Raw genomic sequence first — 17,439 nt, 5'->3', positions numbered from 1 at the left:
TTCTTGGTCTCTCAAATTTGATTTTTTTTTAATAAGCAGCCCAACTTAAGCCCTTTTTTAAACAACCATTTACTACCCAGTCAAGACACAGTCTAAACACAACACAAAACAAATTCTTATATTACCTTAATAGAAAGTTTACAACGTATGTCTAATATGTAGGTTCTTGGCACTACCGGAGTGTTAAGGGTTAAACTTACCATCATTTTGACTTAATCTTGGAAATGGGAGATTGTAGCATTATCGTGGAAGGAACGGAAGGAGCATGAAAAGAGGCGGGATGGAATTTCAGATGTGAATATGAAGAGGTAGAGAGCTCACTATCAAGGTCAAGTTTGAGCCTGTTTTGGAATTTTGGAACCGCAACCCAAGCAAGGATGGTCTTCGGTCAGCCTGGACGTAATCGATTTTCTAGTGAAACATCCTGCGTGATCATTTAAGTCTTACCAGTTTCCTAGTGTGTCAGCTGGGTGCAGACCCAACTCGAGTACTAACGTTTGTCCTCCAAAGGAACTAGCACTGTGTTCCCAAAATGCTGGTGCCTGGAGAGTTTCCATTTTGACCTTGGGCTATTTTAAATATCATTCTGAACTTCATGAAATTGAAATTAGACTTTCCAAGGTTAGATGATTGGATGGCAGACATAACCTTTAGGGTTTTCCCTCTCATGGCCAACTTCCCTGTTAGTGAGTATTCTCCTCTTACACGAGGGAAGAGCGTGTGCCACTGAGTCCTTCTTCGAGCTGTGTGTCCATGAGGACATGGAATTACAGGGACGCCTGGGGGGCTCAGAGGTTCAGCGTCTGCCTCTGGCTCAGGTCGTGACCCCGGGGTCCTGGGATCGAGTCCCGCTTCGGGCTCCCCGCAGGGAGCCTGCTTCTCCCTCTGCTTGTGTCTCTGCCTCTCTCCCTGTGTCTCGCATGAATAAATAGGTAAATAAATCTATCCTTTTTTAAAAAAGGAATGGAATTACAAACTATAAAAATTAAAGGTCTTTTCCTACATGGCTGTATTCTGATCTCCCTCCCCCTCTCTTTTAATTTGGGATGTGAACTTAGACTTTTAGAACTTCCTGTCACAGTACAGGTCCCTCAGAATCAGGTCTGATTATCTTGCCATGAGAAGCTCATGACGGAGGATCTGTTATGGTGCCCAAGTGAAGAAACTGTGCTTGGTATCCTTGTTGTACATTAGTACCTGCTTGACTGCCAACAGCAGAGGTACCTCAGGCTGATTTAAGCTACTGAGTGTTTCTGGTAAGGTTGCTGAGGTGTCCACCTCACAGAACTCCAGACGAGGGAAATAGCTCAGTCTTGGGCATGAGGGATGCTCTTCAACTTGCCTCTGCCTCCTGTAATAGTGGACTTCATTCTTTCTCTTTATTTGATGTGCAACATTCTGCAGTCCAAGTTGCAAAGCCTATGACCAAAAACAGCCATTTCAGCCGTTGGGAGATTCCGATCTATTTTTCGCTCTCCTTATTTCTGATTTCCCGAGGGAGGAGCTGATTGATCGAGCTAGGATTAGATGCCCATTTCTGGTCCAGCCACTTGTGATCAGGGGTGGGAAGTGTAGAAAGTTGGCCAGGGTTCCATTGTGACCCGTCACCAGTGGCCCGTTGAACACGTGGCTTCTCCTACTCTGTGGCCTGTATCCAGGTCACGTACAAAGTGGTGATTTGCCCACTGTGTTGCTAGGTTCTCTTTATTTGGATGAATGAAGGTCAGCATCTAGTCTGTCTTTATTGCGACCTAATTATACACAGTAACCTGTACAGACCTTGGTTGTAGTTGGGCAAGTCCTGGCAAATGCGTGGACTCGTGAAGCCAACTCCCCGGAGCCTTGCCAGGCCCCCGAAAGCTCCGGCACATCCCTTCCCGTTCTGTCTTCCTCCCCCAGGAGCAACACTAGTCTGATGACTAGGTCACAGACTAGTCACCCGTGTCTCCAAAGTCAAACCAGATGGAGACACAGAGAGTCCACATTTGGTCTTGGGTATTTTGGTTTGAGGGGCAGACATTTGATCAGTGCAGACTCTGGGCAGCGTCTATGTCGCTGTTAGAGATAGTGGCAGGACTGCGACAGAGGTCGCTGCAGGGGCTGTGGGGGTGGGCCGTGGGTAGTGGGCCCTCCGAGCCGAGGCAGCCGGGCCTGCGCGGCCACTCCCTGGGGTGCCGAGGAGGAGGCCGGGGGTGCTGGGCGGGGCTGCGCGGGGAGGAGGCCTGGTGGTGCTCGCCCTTTTGACCCCATAAGCCCGGATATCACTTCGGCTATTTAGGTCATTTGTCATTGTCCTGCCCGTGTGCAGGATTTCCTTGTCTCCCCGTGTGGGTTCTGATGAAACGAGAGGCCGGGAGACCTGGTGTGGGGCAGCGTTCCCCGGGGCAGGACGGCCGGTGGTGGGCACGCCCTCCACGCGCACCTCCCGTTCTCCAGAAGCATCATCTTCCCACAGAGGTCTTCTGCTCCCCTCACTTGGCTCCAACAGCAAGCAACCAAGTTGCACAGCTGGCTTTTCACTAAGAAGAACAGCAATTTAATTTGTACATCCTTCTACAATAAGATTTACCATATCGGGATCCCTGGGTGGCGCAGTGGTTTGGCGCCTGCCTTTGGCCCAGGGCGCGATCCTGGAGACCCGGGATCGAATCCCACATCGGGCTCCCGGTGCATGGAGCCTGCTTCTTCCTATGCCTGTGTCTCTGCCTCTCTCTCTCTCTCTCTGTGACTATCATAAATAAATAAAAATTAAAAATAAAAAAGATTTACCATTTCATCAAGACCATTTGAAATCCTGACTCCTGACTCCCATGAACCTGCCATACGTGGCCCCATAGACGTAGCTGGATGGGGATGTGTGGTGTGCACACCTCGGGTAACGCCCCGTGTGCTGCTCTCCTGGGTGCTGCTCTGTTTATCTCATTTGTCTGATTAATGAACGTTACAAGGGTTAGTTGGGAAATAGGATAAAAAATAAAGTAAATGATCACTTTTCCCTGGAACACAGATAAGATCAAATTGCTAACGGCTGCTCTTCCATTCTTTTCTTTTCTCCACAGAACCATCCGAGTATGGCTGAAAAGAGACAGCGGTCAGTACTGGCCCAGCATCTATCACACGATGGCCTGTGAGTAGCTGAACTGTTGGCAGGACTGCGACAAGTCCAGTGTGGAAGTGTGTCCAGTGCCTTTGATGATTCAAATTTCAAAATGCCTGGGTAAAAAGTGCTCCTAGAGGGACGCCCGGGTGGTGCAGTCAGCGAAGCCTTAGTCATTTGATTTTGGCCCAGGCCATGATCTCAGGGTTGTGAGATCGAGCCCGGCTTTTGGCTCCATGCTCAGTGGGCTGTCTGCTTGAGGTTCTCCCTCCCTCCCCCTCCGCCCCTCCTCTCTCTCTCTCAAATAAATAAAATAAATTTTATTTATTTAATCATGAGAGACACAGAGAGAGAAGCAGAGACACAGGCAGAGGGAGAAGCAGGCTCCCTGCGGGGAGCCCGAGGTGGGACTCGATCCCGGGACCCTGAGCTGAAGGCAGCCGCTCAACCCCTGAGCCACCCGGGCATCCCCAGATAAATAATATCTTAAAAAAAAAAAAAGTGCTACTAGATTTCAAAGTGAGTTCTTAGTTGCCCAACACTCGGCCGGCTGTGCTCAACGGCAGGAAAGCTCCCTTTGCTTGTGCAGAGGAAGTCGGGTCGGCCTGTGCCATCTGCCATCGGTCTGCCGTCTGCCGGCCTGACTGCAACTGGTTCGATTGAGCAAAACAAAACAAAAAAAAGCGGAGGTGGGGGAGGGGCGCGCCGGCCGGGTTCCCCGTGTTCTGATTTCGCCAGCCGCGCCGGCGACTGCGCTTGGCTGCGGCTGTCCTGACACGGGAGCAGCCCGGGCGCCCGTGCCCCCCTCACCAGCCCTCTGCCCAGCCTTTTCATAACCCCCTGGGTACGGCTGCGCGATTGGGTCCACGGTGTGGCCCGTTGCCCACGGAGAATGTTCTCAGTGGTTGCATATGTTCACAGAAATAAACCTGGAAGGTAAAGCTTTTGCTGAGAATTTGCAAGAGTCCTGAGATGCAGTGACATTAAGTCCCGCCTCAGGTCCAGGCGCCGGGCCGCCGGCCATCCTTCCCGCCACCGCTCCCCGAGGGGCAGAGGGGAAGCCGTCAGGCCCACCCTGGGGCGCGTCCCGCCCTCCCAGCTGCTTATTCCCTCCCCGTGCGGTCCTCACTGAAAACTTGTCCTCAGTTAAGGGTGTCCGTGCTCAGAGGCCCCGGGAAGAGGACAAGGGCTCCGGGCCGCTGCTGCTCTGCTGCTCCCGGAGGGCACTGTCAGGCGCTGCGGCCGCTGGGGACGGCGGTCAGGGCTTGGCCGGGCCCGGGGCTTGGCCGGGCTCACTCCGCAGCAGCGCACCGAGTCCCAAACACAGAGCAGCCAGTTCTCCAGCAGACCCCGCGGGCGGGGGTGGCCCCTGAGCGCCCCCTTCCCGGGCCGGCGCTTCTCCGTGTGCCCGCGGCCGGGACCCTGCCACCGTGTTCCGGACGAGCTGGAAGGCGATGGGAGTCGGGGCACCTGCTCCCTCGGTCGTGGTGACCGAGCCGTGGGGGTGAAGGCTCAGTGGGATGCGGGCGCGGGGCCACCCCTGCGGGCGGCAGTGGCCGAGGAGGCCGCCTGGCGGCTGCCCCGAGCCCGGGGGTCAGACTGCGGGGCCGGGGACAGCGCGAAGTCCGCCCGCCCCCCGCTTCGGCCGTGGCCTCCCGGGCTCCAGTCCTCGGCGCCGAGCGTGCTCCCTGCAGCACAGGCCGAGCTGGATTTTGGCCCCCATTTACTCCACCGCCGCCTCCTCAGTGTGTCTCTATCCCAGGTACTTGGTAGGGCCTTGTCAGCTGCGCCCCCAACCCCAGCAGCGCAGGTGCGCCCCCTCCCTTGGCTTCCAGGCCTCGCACACCTGGCTCTGGCTCTGTCGCGTCCCTTCCCAGCTCCGCGTAAAGGTCCCTCCCGGGAGCAGCTCCCAGAAGGCTGCGTGTGCGGGACCAGAAACGACTGGAAAGAACGGCAGGGCGGCGCCGCGGGTGGCCGCCACCCACCTGTTAGCTCCCAGACCTACTCAGCTTGTTGCTTCCAGACGCTGCTCCCAGCCCGGCCGGGCCTGTGCCACTGGGGAGCGAGGCCTGCGCCCGAACCGGCGACCTCGGGGCGGTGACTGCTTTCCATGACTTGGGGCCCAAGGCTGGATTCAGAAGATGACAGGTGCCCCGCTGGTTCTAAGAACTATCTGCAGATTTTCCAGTTGAGGATATTTTAGTCGCCGTCCACCGGTTTGGACCTTTTCTTGTGACCTGACGCAGTGATCACCAAGCCAAGCCTTAGGGATCTCTACGCGATCCCGTTGTTTCATGACTTTGCCTCACGTAACAAAAATTGCTTTCAGAATCTGCTTCAGCTGAGGAAAAATGGTAACTTGTGCCTGTGTTTTTGGGGATACCATTTTATGAAATCACACAGCTGTGCAAGGCAGATGATTTTTTTCACGACTTGTAAATGAGGAAACTGATGGCAGGGGAGTTAAGTCACCGGCATGGGGTGAAATTCTGATCCGCGCCCGTCGGACTCCAGAACTGTGCTGCCCACCACCGCCCCGGGGTGGGTACTGACTTTTCCTGCCAAGGGCCAGCCTGTGAAGATCTAGACGTCGTGGGCCAAACGGTCCTGGTGGCAACCACTCGGCTCTGCCGCTGTCAGAGCATGAAAGCAACCACGAGCTATACGTAAATGAAGGAGCCTGGCTGTATTCCAGAAAAACAAAAGTACCTCTGTATCCAAAACTAAAGTTTTAACCGTATGATTTTGGATGGTGATGATGCCTTTTTAAAAGGCCACTGGTTTGCAAGATGATTTGTGTTTTGCATGTTTATAAAACTATGTGAATATCCAAACTTTTTTTTTTTTTTAATTAATACCACTTATCTCACTCGAAGCTTCCTTCCTAGGAAAAAAGCCAGGACATCTTTAGATACAGACCAAATAGATTAGAGAGGCTTTTTTTTTATTTTTATTTTTTTTTTTTTTATAATTTTTATTTATTTATGATAGTCACAGAAAGAGAGAGAGAGAGAGAGAGAGAGGCAGAGACACAGGCAGAGGGAGAAGCAGGCTCCATGCACCGGGAGCCCAACGTGGGATTCGATCCCGGGTCTCCAGGATCGCGCCCTGGGCCAAAGGCAGGCGCCAAACCGCTGCGCCACCCAGGGATCCCGAGAGGCTTTTTTTTTAATGTAAGAATTCTCTAGCGTCGTAAAAGTACGTCAAGACGTTGTAAATTTTGCACAAGAGGATTTTACATATTTATGTATAGTGACAAGGTTGGGCATAAAAAGAATTGAAAAGAAGCTTAAAACTAAAGCATTAAGATTTTGTACCAACCTAAAAGTAAAAAAAAAAAAAAATAGCAACCATGAACCAGAAACCATCCGTGCATGTTTGATTTGCCAAAGGTAATTTGATGGTAGTCATTGAAGGGTGCTTTAGATGAAGAAGATACACGTACTTCTGCAGTTAGAATTCTTAAACTAAATCTTCTTTCTGAGAAAGACAGAGAAAGAGAGAATCTTAACCAAGCTCCACACACCCAGCTTGGAGCCCGACATGGGGCTCGATCTCCTGACCCTGAGATCATGACCTGAGCTGAAATTAAGAGTCGAATGCTTACCTGACTGAGCCACCAGGCGCCCCCATCACTGTTTCTAGGCTCCTTGTTCGGTGTGCGAGACGAGGGGTACAGGCCTCAGTCGCATGTGATTGTGTGGCGTGCAGACAGCTGCAGCTCCTACCTGCCGGCTGGGCGGTTCTTGGAACGCACCAGAAAAGAGCCTCTTTCCTCTTTCCATGATCTCATCACGCAGCCAGCGGTGTCTTGGCCTTCAGGTGCAGCCCAGTGTTAGAGTTTACTTTTGTCCCTTGGCGGAAAATACCAGCCCCTTGGAGAGAGAAAACTTTATTCTCAAACAGCAAAGTCCTAAGATTTTTTTCTTTTACTTTTTTTAGAAGAAGTGTTACCTCAGAGTAAACTGAGGTTTGTGTGCTTCGTGGTGTGTATTGCCTCACTGTGGTTCTCCCATGGTCAGTTAACCTTCTTTAGGGCTGAATCGAACCCAAGCATTTCTTCTTCCACATGTTCCATGTTCCAAAGCACTTTAATCCTGATTTTTAGCAGAAGGAAATGATTTAGAGTTTCTCCTTTCTGAAACTCATTCTCTGGCCCACGATTTCTGGAAGACGGACATGTGGAACCTGGAAGGGGGTATGGACGTGAGCACAGCGGGTGCTATCCCGGGCACGTAACCCTGCTGTGGATAAAGAAGCATGGATACGTCTCACAGCTGCACTTACCACAAACTGAGATTGTATGCGTCATGTGAAACAGAACCTCTCTTGACCCTTGGGAGAGAAAACATAGTCCCAAAGTAGCTTTCCTGGCTTGGTCACGCGAGCAGGGAGTGGGGATTCTGGTGCGGGGAACCCCTTTCCACAGACTCCAGATACTCTGCTACCTGCTACAGGGGAAGGGCTGGGGGGCAGGATAGTCTGCTGGGCCTGGGCAACAGATCCCTCACTCCCAGCACTGGCCCCCAGCTCTGCAGTCTACGGGCAGGAGTTGCAAGCAGAGGAAACTTCCTGCTGGCTCGCTTCAAAGTCCTAAAAATAATGTAGAAGATTTTTTTGAATTGGAATTTTGAGCTAAAATAACAGAACGAACTTCAATGGCATTTTCCATGTACATCATCATTTTCTATAAAAACTTCTTGATCTCTTTCTTAAACCTAAATTGGATAACTCTTTAATAATGTACTTTGAACGATGACTCAGAATGCTCGGCTTGGCTTCTAACGTGGTCTTTGTCTTTCCGGCAGCTCCCTGCTCTGCTATGGCCTACCATCATGATAGCAGACGGGTGTTCGTGGGCCAGGATAACGGCGCCGTAATGGTAGGTGCCTCTCGCCGTGTTTCCGTTGTATTGACCACCTGGTGCTCACGCCTGTTGGACAGTTTAAGAACGGCGAACCCCTGGTCGTTGGCATAAACCATGGTTCATTCAGTACGGCTGTTAGGCCTCCATGTGGATTAATTTTAATTTGTTTACTTTAAACCCAGCCGTGGAGCTGAGAATGCTTTCAGGCTTGATGGTTTGATGCTCGGGCTAGCCCACGAAGCACAGCCTTCACGCAGAGACTGTGTGGCGTGTAGCAGCCCCATCCTCGGCCCACGAGGGGGCTGGGGCCCGAGGGCACGGCGGGAAGCCCACGTGCTACCTGTGTGTGGGTAAGTGTGAGTGAGCGCCGACGGGGAGGGGAGCAAGGCCAGGGAGCATCATCCAACCAGCAGCTCCTGGAACTCTTGGAGGCAGCGCTCCTCAAACTACCTCTGGTGAAGGACCAGATATTTAAAAATCTCAATTTGTTACAGATTGGTAGGAATTTTTGTGAGTCTAATTGTGTGGGTGTGTGTGTGTTTACGATGTATATTTTCTTAATGGAGATGTGATTCATACAAGATTCACCATTTTAAGGTCATGCGATTCACTGGTTTTGTAATATATTCACAAGATTATACAGCCATTAACATTATCTAATTCCAGAACATTATTACCCCCCCCCATAAGCTCATACCCATTAGCAGTCAGCCTTCACTCCCTCTTCTCTCAACTCCTGGCAATTATTTATTTTATTTTATTTTAAGATTTTATTTATTTATTCATGAGAGACACAGAGAGAGAGAGAGAGAGGCAGAGACACAGGCAGAGGGAGAAGCAGGCTCCACGCTGGGAGCCCTACGTGGGACTCGATCCCGGGACCCCAGGGTCACACCCTGGGTTGAAGGCAGCACTAAACTGCTGAGCCACCCGGGCTACCCACCCCTGGCAATTATGAACCTGCTTTCGGAGTCCAGAGATTTGCCTATTTTAGACATTTTATGTGAACAGAGTCACATAATATGTGTTGCCTTTTATGTCTGGCGTTTTTCACTGAGCAGGACATTTCCAAGGTTCATCCCTGTGGTAGCTTGAATTAGCAGCTCGTTGCTTTCTGTGATGGAGTGGTTTTCTGTTAAATGGACAGGGTAGCCCCTCACGACCCTTTGTGCTCCTGTGAGGCTGGTCGTCAGGTGCCACTGTCGTTCCTGAAGTTAGTGATCTGAGTCCTCTTGCTGGTCTTCATTGCTCCAGCTAAATGTACCTTAATTTCATCCATTTTTTCTGAGAACCAGTTTTGGTTTCATTGGTCTTTTTCTTTTTTTTTTTTTTTTCCTGGTCTGTGTGTATTTATTTCACCTCTAATTTTATTATTTTCTTTCTTCTATTTGCTTTGGGTTTAGCTTGCTGGATTGATACTTTTGATATTACATTGTTGAATGAGAAAGTCCATGGATTCATAACAATATGAAATTGCTCTCGAGGTTTCTGAACACTCACTGCTAATTTCTCCACTTTTCTCATCAGGACCAGCCATCTGCAGACCAACTGAGTAGCCCTGCTTTACAGAATAGAAACAGTAAGAGTAAGACTTAGCTAGCAGGGGTCCAGTAGTGATGTCGTGAATACGGCCACACGGAGTGCAGGAATTGTTGGCGGGTGTGCACACCCTCCTCTAGGCAAAGCGCTGGAGAGGGTTGAGCAGGCTCACCAATGTGCCCAGTCCTAGAGGGTGGCGAGGAGCTACCCGGGGCGGGATGGGTGGAGGAGGACCTCCAGACTGCAGAGGAGGACGGCAGTGAGGCACCTTGCAGCGTTGCACACCCGCAGCCGGGGAGGCGGCTGGAGCGGGTCCCAGAACGCCTTTCTTCAGCGCTGAGTGTTGAGCAGAGTGCTCGCTGAGGAGAAAGTAGAGGCGATCCTGCTGGGCCGGTTGGGGGAGGATGCTTGTGGTCTGTGGGAAGTTCAGATGATACATAAATAAAGAAGCGTCCCATTGCAAGCTGTAGTAAGTGCTGCAGAGACATGAAGAAGGCGGTGAGTGAGAGCATCCGGGGCAGTTTGCGGCCCCACCCCACAGGATTATCAGGGAGGCTGCTCCCAGGATGGGACATTTCAGCTGAGACCTGGAGGGCCGGGAGGAGCCAAACAGAGCCAGAGTAGGTTTTCCAGAAGTGAATGTCCACTTGAAGATTTGAGGTGGGGAGATCTCTGTGTTTGAGGCCGTGACAGAGGCTGGATGGTGCTGAGTGCCCGGGTGGGGCTGAGGGCCGATGGGAGGAGGGGGCTGAGGCCAGGTCACGCCGGGCCTGGCAGGTGTGGGTAATGTGTTAGGGTCAGTCGTGGGCACCGGGGGAAGCTCTTACAGGGCTCTCAGCAGGCGTGTGACATGATACAATTTAGGCCTTTACAAGATCCCTGTGGCCTTGCTCACTGGAGAAGAGGTCATGGGGTGGGGCAGGAGTAGAAGCTGGTGGCCCAGCTGTTGTGGCGGCCTGGATGAAAGGGGAGAGTGGACAAAAGTGGATGGGGTTGAGGTGCATCTGGGAGAGGGTGGGCGTGAGGAGGGGAGGAAGAAGAGGACGTCAGGTGACAGCCAGGTCTCTGGCTTGAGTAACTGGGTGCACAGTGCTGTCCTTTACCGAGAAGAGAAAGACTTGGGGATGTGGGGGGAAGGAGCCTTTGGGAGGAAAGGGGACAGTAGGGAAGCAGTCAGCCAGCTGTACAGTTGAGAGACCGGGGGAGCTGGTGGCCGTGGGGGTCAGCATTGGCTATGCAGGCCCAGAGCTGGGCCCCTGGGCGGGGGGACGTTAGCACGTTGGGCGTTTGTTAGGCCATACGGATGGCTGTGTTCATCTGGGGGAGAGAGTGAGAGACGAGAGGGCCCAGGTCTGGGTCCTAAATAACAACATTCAGACGTGGGGTTAGTGGGGACGTCCACCGGGGAAGAGGCGGGGACTGTGATCCTTCTGTGTGTAGTAAGAAGCTCCGACTGTATTCTGTAAGCAAGTTTCTCAGACACACGCTGTCCTGCATGTCATTCAGGGAACTGAATGCAATACGTGCTCTCTGATTCCACCCCAGGTTCTCAGCTCCTGAATCCCTAGGTGAGGGGGTCTGGGAGTCAGTAGTTTAGCAAGTCTTCCAGGTGAATGTTGGCTCGCAACCTTGGGGACTCCGCAGGTGGGATCTGAAACCAGCCTCCATGCTCGGAGGGCAGGGAGACACTGCGGAAAGAGACCGTTCCAGAGGGCTGGGTGGCAGGGTTAATAAGCAAGGGAGCTTCCATGCAAGGCTGGTCTTGAGTGGCGGCAAGAGGAGTAGACCTCTGCCCCCATCCACCAGGAGCCTTAAGTGGGCTCAGCCACCTACAGCTTCCAGGTGACCCCAGCACCACTCACTGTCAGGGCCATGTGCTTGGAACAGCCTCCGGGCGAGGAGCCTCTGGCTGCCATTGCCAGGGCCCAGCTCGTGGGTCAGCTGGTGGTCGTGTGAACCTCGGGATCAGGTGCATCAGGGGAGCCATTGAGGAGCAGTAAGTGGGGGAGGAGAGAATCGCCGGGGTTCTGTTTTGTGAGCTTAGTGTGCTAATATGAGGTGTTTGGGGGGACAGGGCTGAAATGGAGGCATCCCAGTGCCGGGTCTGTGCCACTGCAACACTGGGGTGTTGAGAGCCCTCTGGGCAACAGACTTGATGTCTAGTTGTTGTGGGTGTTTTATAGAGAGCAGGGTTAAGATGGCTTCCAGAGTTTTATTTTTATTTATTTTTGATTTATTTTTAAGATTTTATTTATTTCTGAGACACAGAGAGAGAGAGAGGCAGAGACACAGGCAGAGGGAGAAGCAGGCTCCCTGTGGGGAGCCTGAAGCGGGACTCGATCCCAGGACCCCAGGGTCACACCCTGAGCCGAAGGCAGATACTCGACCACTGGGCCACTCAGGCATCCCCATGCCATCCGTTTGAAACTCAGTTTTGTTTTGTTTTTGACCCACTTATTCCATGGAGCTTCACGTGAGGGTGAGTAACAGTGTCAGGTGCAGCAGAAGATGACGTCAGGCCTGGAAAATGGCCTTGAGGACGGCAGGGAGCGCTGGTAGTAAGCGAGGAAGGCCCTTTCCGAGCCTGCGGTGGGGCGCCAGGTGGGCTGATGGTTAGAGAAGGGGCCGAAGGAAGTCGCTGCGAAAAGAGTTTTGTTTTTTTGCTTGTTTCTGAAATTAAATGATAAGAAGCTTTGAGTGTGTTTAAGGGCCGGGAATCAAGAAGCCATGGAAAGGACAGGTGCTCTGCCCATCAGCCTGGGGCTGCTGCAAATACCATCGTCGTCGTCGTAATTGCACATGTTCTTGTTTTTCTCCTTCTGAAAATTTTATAGGAGTATGATGGTCATGTGCAGACACACATAACCAGAAGCCATGAAGCACAAAGAGTCTCTCCAGGGGTGGCAGTGGTTGCCCATTTCTCTAGGGACCCTCCTTGTGGCTCCCGGTGCAAGGGTGGACTCTGTGATTACAGGACAGCATCTAAAGGACAGTCACATAAACGTTCTTTAGTGCAAAGAGCCAATGTAAATCCAGTTTATCGTTCATTAGCAGTTGATCTACTGATTTTCCACCCAATACAGAGTAGTATTTATACAGTGATATATATACGAATACATTTATACTGGGGATATGTGCACGTGTATATATATCCTCAGTGTGTGAGGATGCTGCATATATTTTTATACACACACACACACACACAAATACATACTGATACATTTTTTGTACTTTGTAATACCAACACAAAGTGAGCAAGTGCGTGCGTGTGTGTGTGTGTGTGTGTGTGTGTTTTAAAAATTCATGACTTCCATAGCTAGTTGTGGATTTTACGGTTTTGAAAATTAAGTTCCTGTTTTTTAAACCACTAACTTTTTCTTATTGCATGTGTTTACTTTTAGGAATTTCACGTTTCTGAAGATTTTAATAAAATGAACTTTATCAAGACCTACCCAGGTAATTATAACACACAGACATACTTGCATACACGTGCATGCGATGGATACACACACAACTACAGCATGGTCCCTTATGATCAAAATCAGGTTTTCACATTAACTTTTTAGATGAGTTTCCTCCAGTTGAGTAGGATGCTATTAACTCGTTAGAGTTATTTACCATCCTTTTCCTGCTTATCAGTGTTTAAATTTTTGTATACTGTTCTATTGAGCGTGTTATCTGATTTAATTTAACCATTCTGTTTTTGAGCAAACGTACTGCTTCCATTTTTTGATAATACACACTAACATATATGATAACATATATGTATCTGTGAGGGTATATTTCATATACACACACGTGTGTGTGTCCTTGACTACTGCTCTGACTCTAATCCTGTAACCGTGGTTACTTCTATTTAAGACAGATTCCTAAAAATGGAATAACTGGGTCAAAAATTAAAAAGTTTTTTACTGCTCTAGATTTATTTTGTAAACTTCTTCCCAACATTAGTGTAAAGTTTTAAAATCCCATGAGTGGTGGTTGAGAGTGTTCTCATCTAGTCTGTACGACATTGCTCTTACAAATGTTTTTTTGGGGGCAGTCCCGGTGGCGAAGAGGTTTAGCGCTGCCTGCAGCCCAGGGTGTGATCCTGGGGACCCGGGATCAAGTCCCACATCAGGCTCCCTGCATGGAGCCTGCTTCTCCCTCTGCCTGTGTCTCTGCCTCTCTCTCTCTCTCTCTCTGTGTGTCTCTCATGAATAAATAAAATCTTAAAAAAAAAAAAAACAAATGTTTTTTTTGCCAGTTTGATAGTCAAAACAGTTCAGTTTATAAATTATTTAAGCTTTCCTTAATGTCAATCGTTTGTTACCTTTGATGAATGTTCATGATTTTGCCCATATATCCACAGAGTATGCTACTATTTTCTTATTTATAAGAAAGTGTCCCTCAACCTATACAGTTAGAGCAAGGTCAGAAGTTTCTCTCTAGCCTCTGACTCTGTTCATCAGACTGGGCACTTATTAGATACCTACTGTTTGCCAGGTCCTATAGTAGATGAAGGAGACTAGACGGTCACTGGCCTAGTGTGGCTCCCAATCAACCTGGAAATGCAGACATCTTAGGAGTTAGGTAATAGAATACCTTCCTCATTCGCAGCTATTATTTTGGAATACAGAACTTTATAAATACTTTTTCTTTATAAATAATATGTTACACACAAATTATTTCAGAAACAAAAAGTTTACACTGTTTTTTTAACTTAAGAAAATTATTTACAATGCCAGTATCATTTAAGATTGATTGATTTTAGAGGGAATGATATGCAAGGAGGGGGGAAAGGGTCAGAGGGAGAGAAGCAGGCTTCCCACTTCCCCACTGAGTGAGCCTGGAGCCCAGCATGGGCTCCGTGTCTGAGATCATGACCTGAGCCGAGACCAAGAGTCGGTGATTTAGCCAACTGAGCCACCCAGGTGCCGCTACAATGCTAGTGTTTTCTAGAAGGTCAAAATACTAAAGCGGTAGACAATAAAATAATGTTGCTCCTTTAAGAAAAGACTACCACCTTCCATATGGAACTTGATAATAAGAGCAAAGTAGACATTTTCTCTTGAGGACAGCAAAAAGGGAAAGAAGGTCTGGCCTTTGATTGGTTATTAGAATCCCTCTTGAGCATCAGTGTTGAGTGGTCTGTGCTTCTGATTGTCTACCAAGCAGGGAGACTGGGGTGGGGGCTGGGGGGACCCAGGGAAGCCTGCAGTCGTGAGCTGGGTGGTGCAGGTAATGGGAAAGCTGCTCACAGAGCACAGGCGTCTCCATGGGAGGATTGTTCAGACCATGAGCCTCCAGGCCGAGCAGCCTGAGGAGGTGCGCCTCGGTTCTGAGTCGGAAGGCCCCGTTTCTTTGTGAAGGGCACAGACTTCCTTTTCTGTTCCTGCAGCTCATCAGAACCGGGTGTCTGCGATTATCTTCAGCCTGGCGGCAGAGTGGGTGATAAGCACCGGCCACGACAAGTGTGTCAGCTGGATGTGCACCCGCAGTGGAAACATGCTCGGGAGGCACTTCTTCACTTCCTGGGCTTCGTGTTTACAGTATCCTTTGAAGGGCTGGACCTTCTCCTGCCCAGCACCTCCTCCTCTCAATAATTAGCTTGGAGCGTGACCGTATTGTCCACAGAAATCCAAAGGCTGAGTGATTGCTGTGTATTTCACATGGAATCCAAGACTTGTATCTGCTTTTCTTTGATATAAAATGGGCATATTAAAAATAATAATGAGATGAATTGCTGTTCTTATTGAGAGGTACTGTCCATTTATAACACAGAATCTTGGAAACCTAAACCTCGTTAATGCAAACCTCCTACCCTCTCATCCCTTTGCATTTCAAGGTGATAGAAAGGACTTTTTTGTTCAATAAAGAGGGACAAAAAGGAATCAATCTTTTATTTGGTTATTTGCAGACCCTGAAAGAGAATATAATAAGGATTGTTAACCATGAAGTTTATAAGTGGTCTTAAAGGAATTTTATAGATTGTGTGAACGTGGAGAGGGTTCATAATCCTTTCAATATTCTGAAAGTGCCTCACGATTACTGCTTTCACAATTTTTCACCACTGTATGGAATTTGTCTCATGTAGAATTTGCCCTTGCTTTGGGCTGCCCGTGGTAGCTGTGTATCTTAGTGACAGCAGGAGCAAGGCTGTCAGCAAGACAAACACCCCACAGTCGTTTCTTTTTAGAGTCAGATGTCTAGCATAGTAAATTCTTTTTTTTTTCCCCATCGAAAATCTCTATAAAAAAGGTTTGCTACATATGGATACATAGCATGAGATGTTTACAGTGAACATTAAATCAGTACCATACACTTTACAACCAAGTAAGAGAGAAATACTCAGATATATCATGTGCTAAATAAGTGTTCCTGTGATGTGCTAGGCTCTTCCTATGGATCGATAAAAAATGGCACAGAAGCACAGAGTCATGGCCCAGCCTGTGATGCTCCTTTTGACCTGTGTTTTGGAATTAAAGCAGTGCTTACCCTGATGTGTTTAAACTGCGGATTGGCTGCAAATGTCTATGGCCATTAAGTGGCCGAGAAAGTAATCAGCTGTTACTAATAGTATATTTTTTAAATTTAAATTTACCACTACCCCAAATAACTGCCTTTGGGATGATTAAACTCTCCAGGGCAATTTAAAATAAACCATGCTTTTCACTTAAAGTAGTTTTATCCATGCCAAAAGAAAGATGGGTGTTCATGTCTATCAGTTTTACATTATTTCCAGAGATAGTTCATAAATACCCATTTTGTTCCAGTTCTGTCTCGCCATTTCAATATTGAGTAGTTTACTTTTTTTTAGAGTTTACTATAATTTGATTATAACTACTTGTTTCCCTGCCTGTCTTTGCTGTCAGCTCTTTTTTACTGCTAACTCCTAGGGTATTGATTGGAGTAGTAATAGGTACTTGAATTCTTGTCAAATGAATGAAAATTAACTTTCCCAAGAAAATTTCCAGCTTGAAAAGCTTATTTTCTTGAAAGTTTATATATTGCCCAAATTTCAGTTGAGTACTTCCTGTCCTGTTTTAGATTTGTGCTTAATTCTTTAAAATGCACATTTTTCTGTTTTCAAGGTTTTCGGTGGATTGTGTTATATATCCTTGACTGCTTCTCCACAGATACGATTTTGATACTCAGTATGCTTTTGTTGGTGATTATTCTGGACAGATCACCCTGCTGAAGCTGGAACAGAATACCTGCTCAGTCATTACAACCCTCAAAGGCCATGAAGGTAGGGCATGTGATGACCTAATGTGAGCATCCAGACCTAGTTCTCAGCTCTGAAGACTGCCAGTTTCAGTGTGATTAGCCAGACGTGGAGCTGAGAGCTAGAACCTGAAAGCTAACTGAAAGTGGGGTGTGGGACCTGGAGTTTTGTGTCATCAAAATCCCTTCCAGATTGCTTGTGTGGATAAATACTTCCTATTTTGCTTGCCTTTTTAACTTATTTTCAGAAGAGCTTTGAAAAATTTTTTGGAAATGGTGATATTTTTAGAAGAATTTTTTTTGAAGATTTTATTTATTTATTTGAGGGAAAGAAAGCAAGCATGAGTAGGGGACAGAGGGAGGAGCAGGCTCCCCACTGAGCGGGGAGCCCAATGTGGGACTTGATCCCAGGATCCCGGGATCACAACTGGAGCTGAAGGCAGGCTCTTAACCAACTCAGCCAGTCAGGCAGCGCCAAGATTTTTTTTTTTTTTTTTGTAATTTGTCAGTATCTGAGATACTGTACAAGACCTGCTAGAGCAATCAATTAGGAGAAATGTCTGGGCTGCTTCTGCCTCTGCTTGGTGAGTCTGAAGGGAAAGAATGGGTGGAATTTTATTATTTTTACAGTGCAGTGAGTTGGCCAGGTTCCATGGAAGGGTTTGAAAACCCCATTGGCTGTAAGGGGGGATAACAAGTTAGAAGCTTTGACACTGTCTGGTTTACATTG

The 17,439-nt window shown here is 48.7% G+C and overlaps 1 protein-coding gene across 4 annotated transcripts in view; it reads left to right on the top strand.

Moving 5' to 3' along the window:
• WDFY1 (WD repeat and FYVE domain containing 1) overlaps positions 1 to 17,439 on the top strand; it is a 118,290-nt gene that overhangs the window by 16,302 nt on the left and 84,549 nt on the right. For all 4 annotated transcript variants that reach the window (XR_005385453.1, XM_038585878.1, XM_038585879.1 and 1 more), the window contains exons 2-6: positions 3,060 to 3,127; positions 7,906 to 7,979; positions 12,905 to 12,959; positions 14,884 to 15,034; positions 16,622 to 16,734. Coding sequence is in view for 3 of the 4 variants with exons in the window: in XM_038585878.1 (XP_038441806.1) it covers positions 3,060 to 3,127; positions 7,906 to 7,979; positions 12,905 to 12,959; positions 14,884 to 15,034; positions 16,622 to 16,734 (461 nt within the window). In the remaining variant the exon portion in view is untranslated. The remainder of the gene's footprint in view (positions 1 to 3,059; positions 3,128 to 7,905; positions 7,980 to 12,904; positions 12,960 to 14,883; positions 15,035 to 16,621; positions 16,735 to 17,439) is intronic.

Source organism: Canis lupus, chromosome 37 (genome assembly GCF_011100685.1).
Source record: "Canis lupus familiaris isolate Mischka breed German Shepherd chromosome 37, alternate assembly UU_Cfam_GSD_1.0, whole genome shotgun sequence".
NCBI lineage: Eukaryota > Metazoa > Chordata > Mammalia > Carnivora > Canidae > Canis > Canis lupus.
Note: the sequence above shows the minus strand (reverse complement) of the source record. Positions and strands in the feature narration are given on the sequence as shown.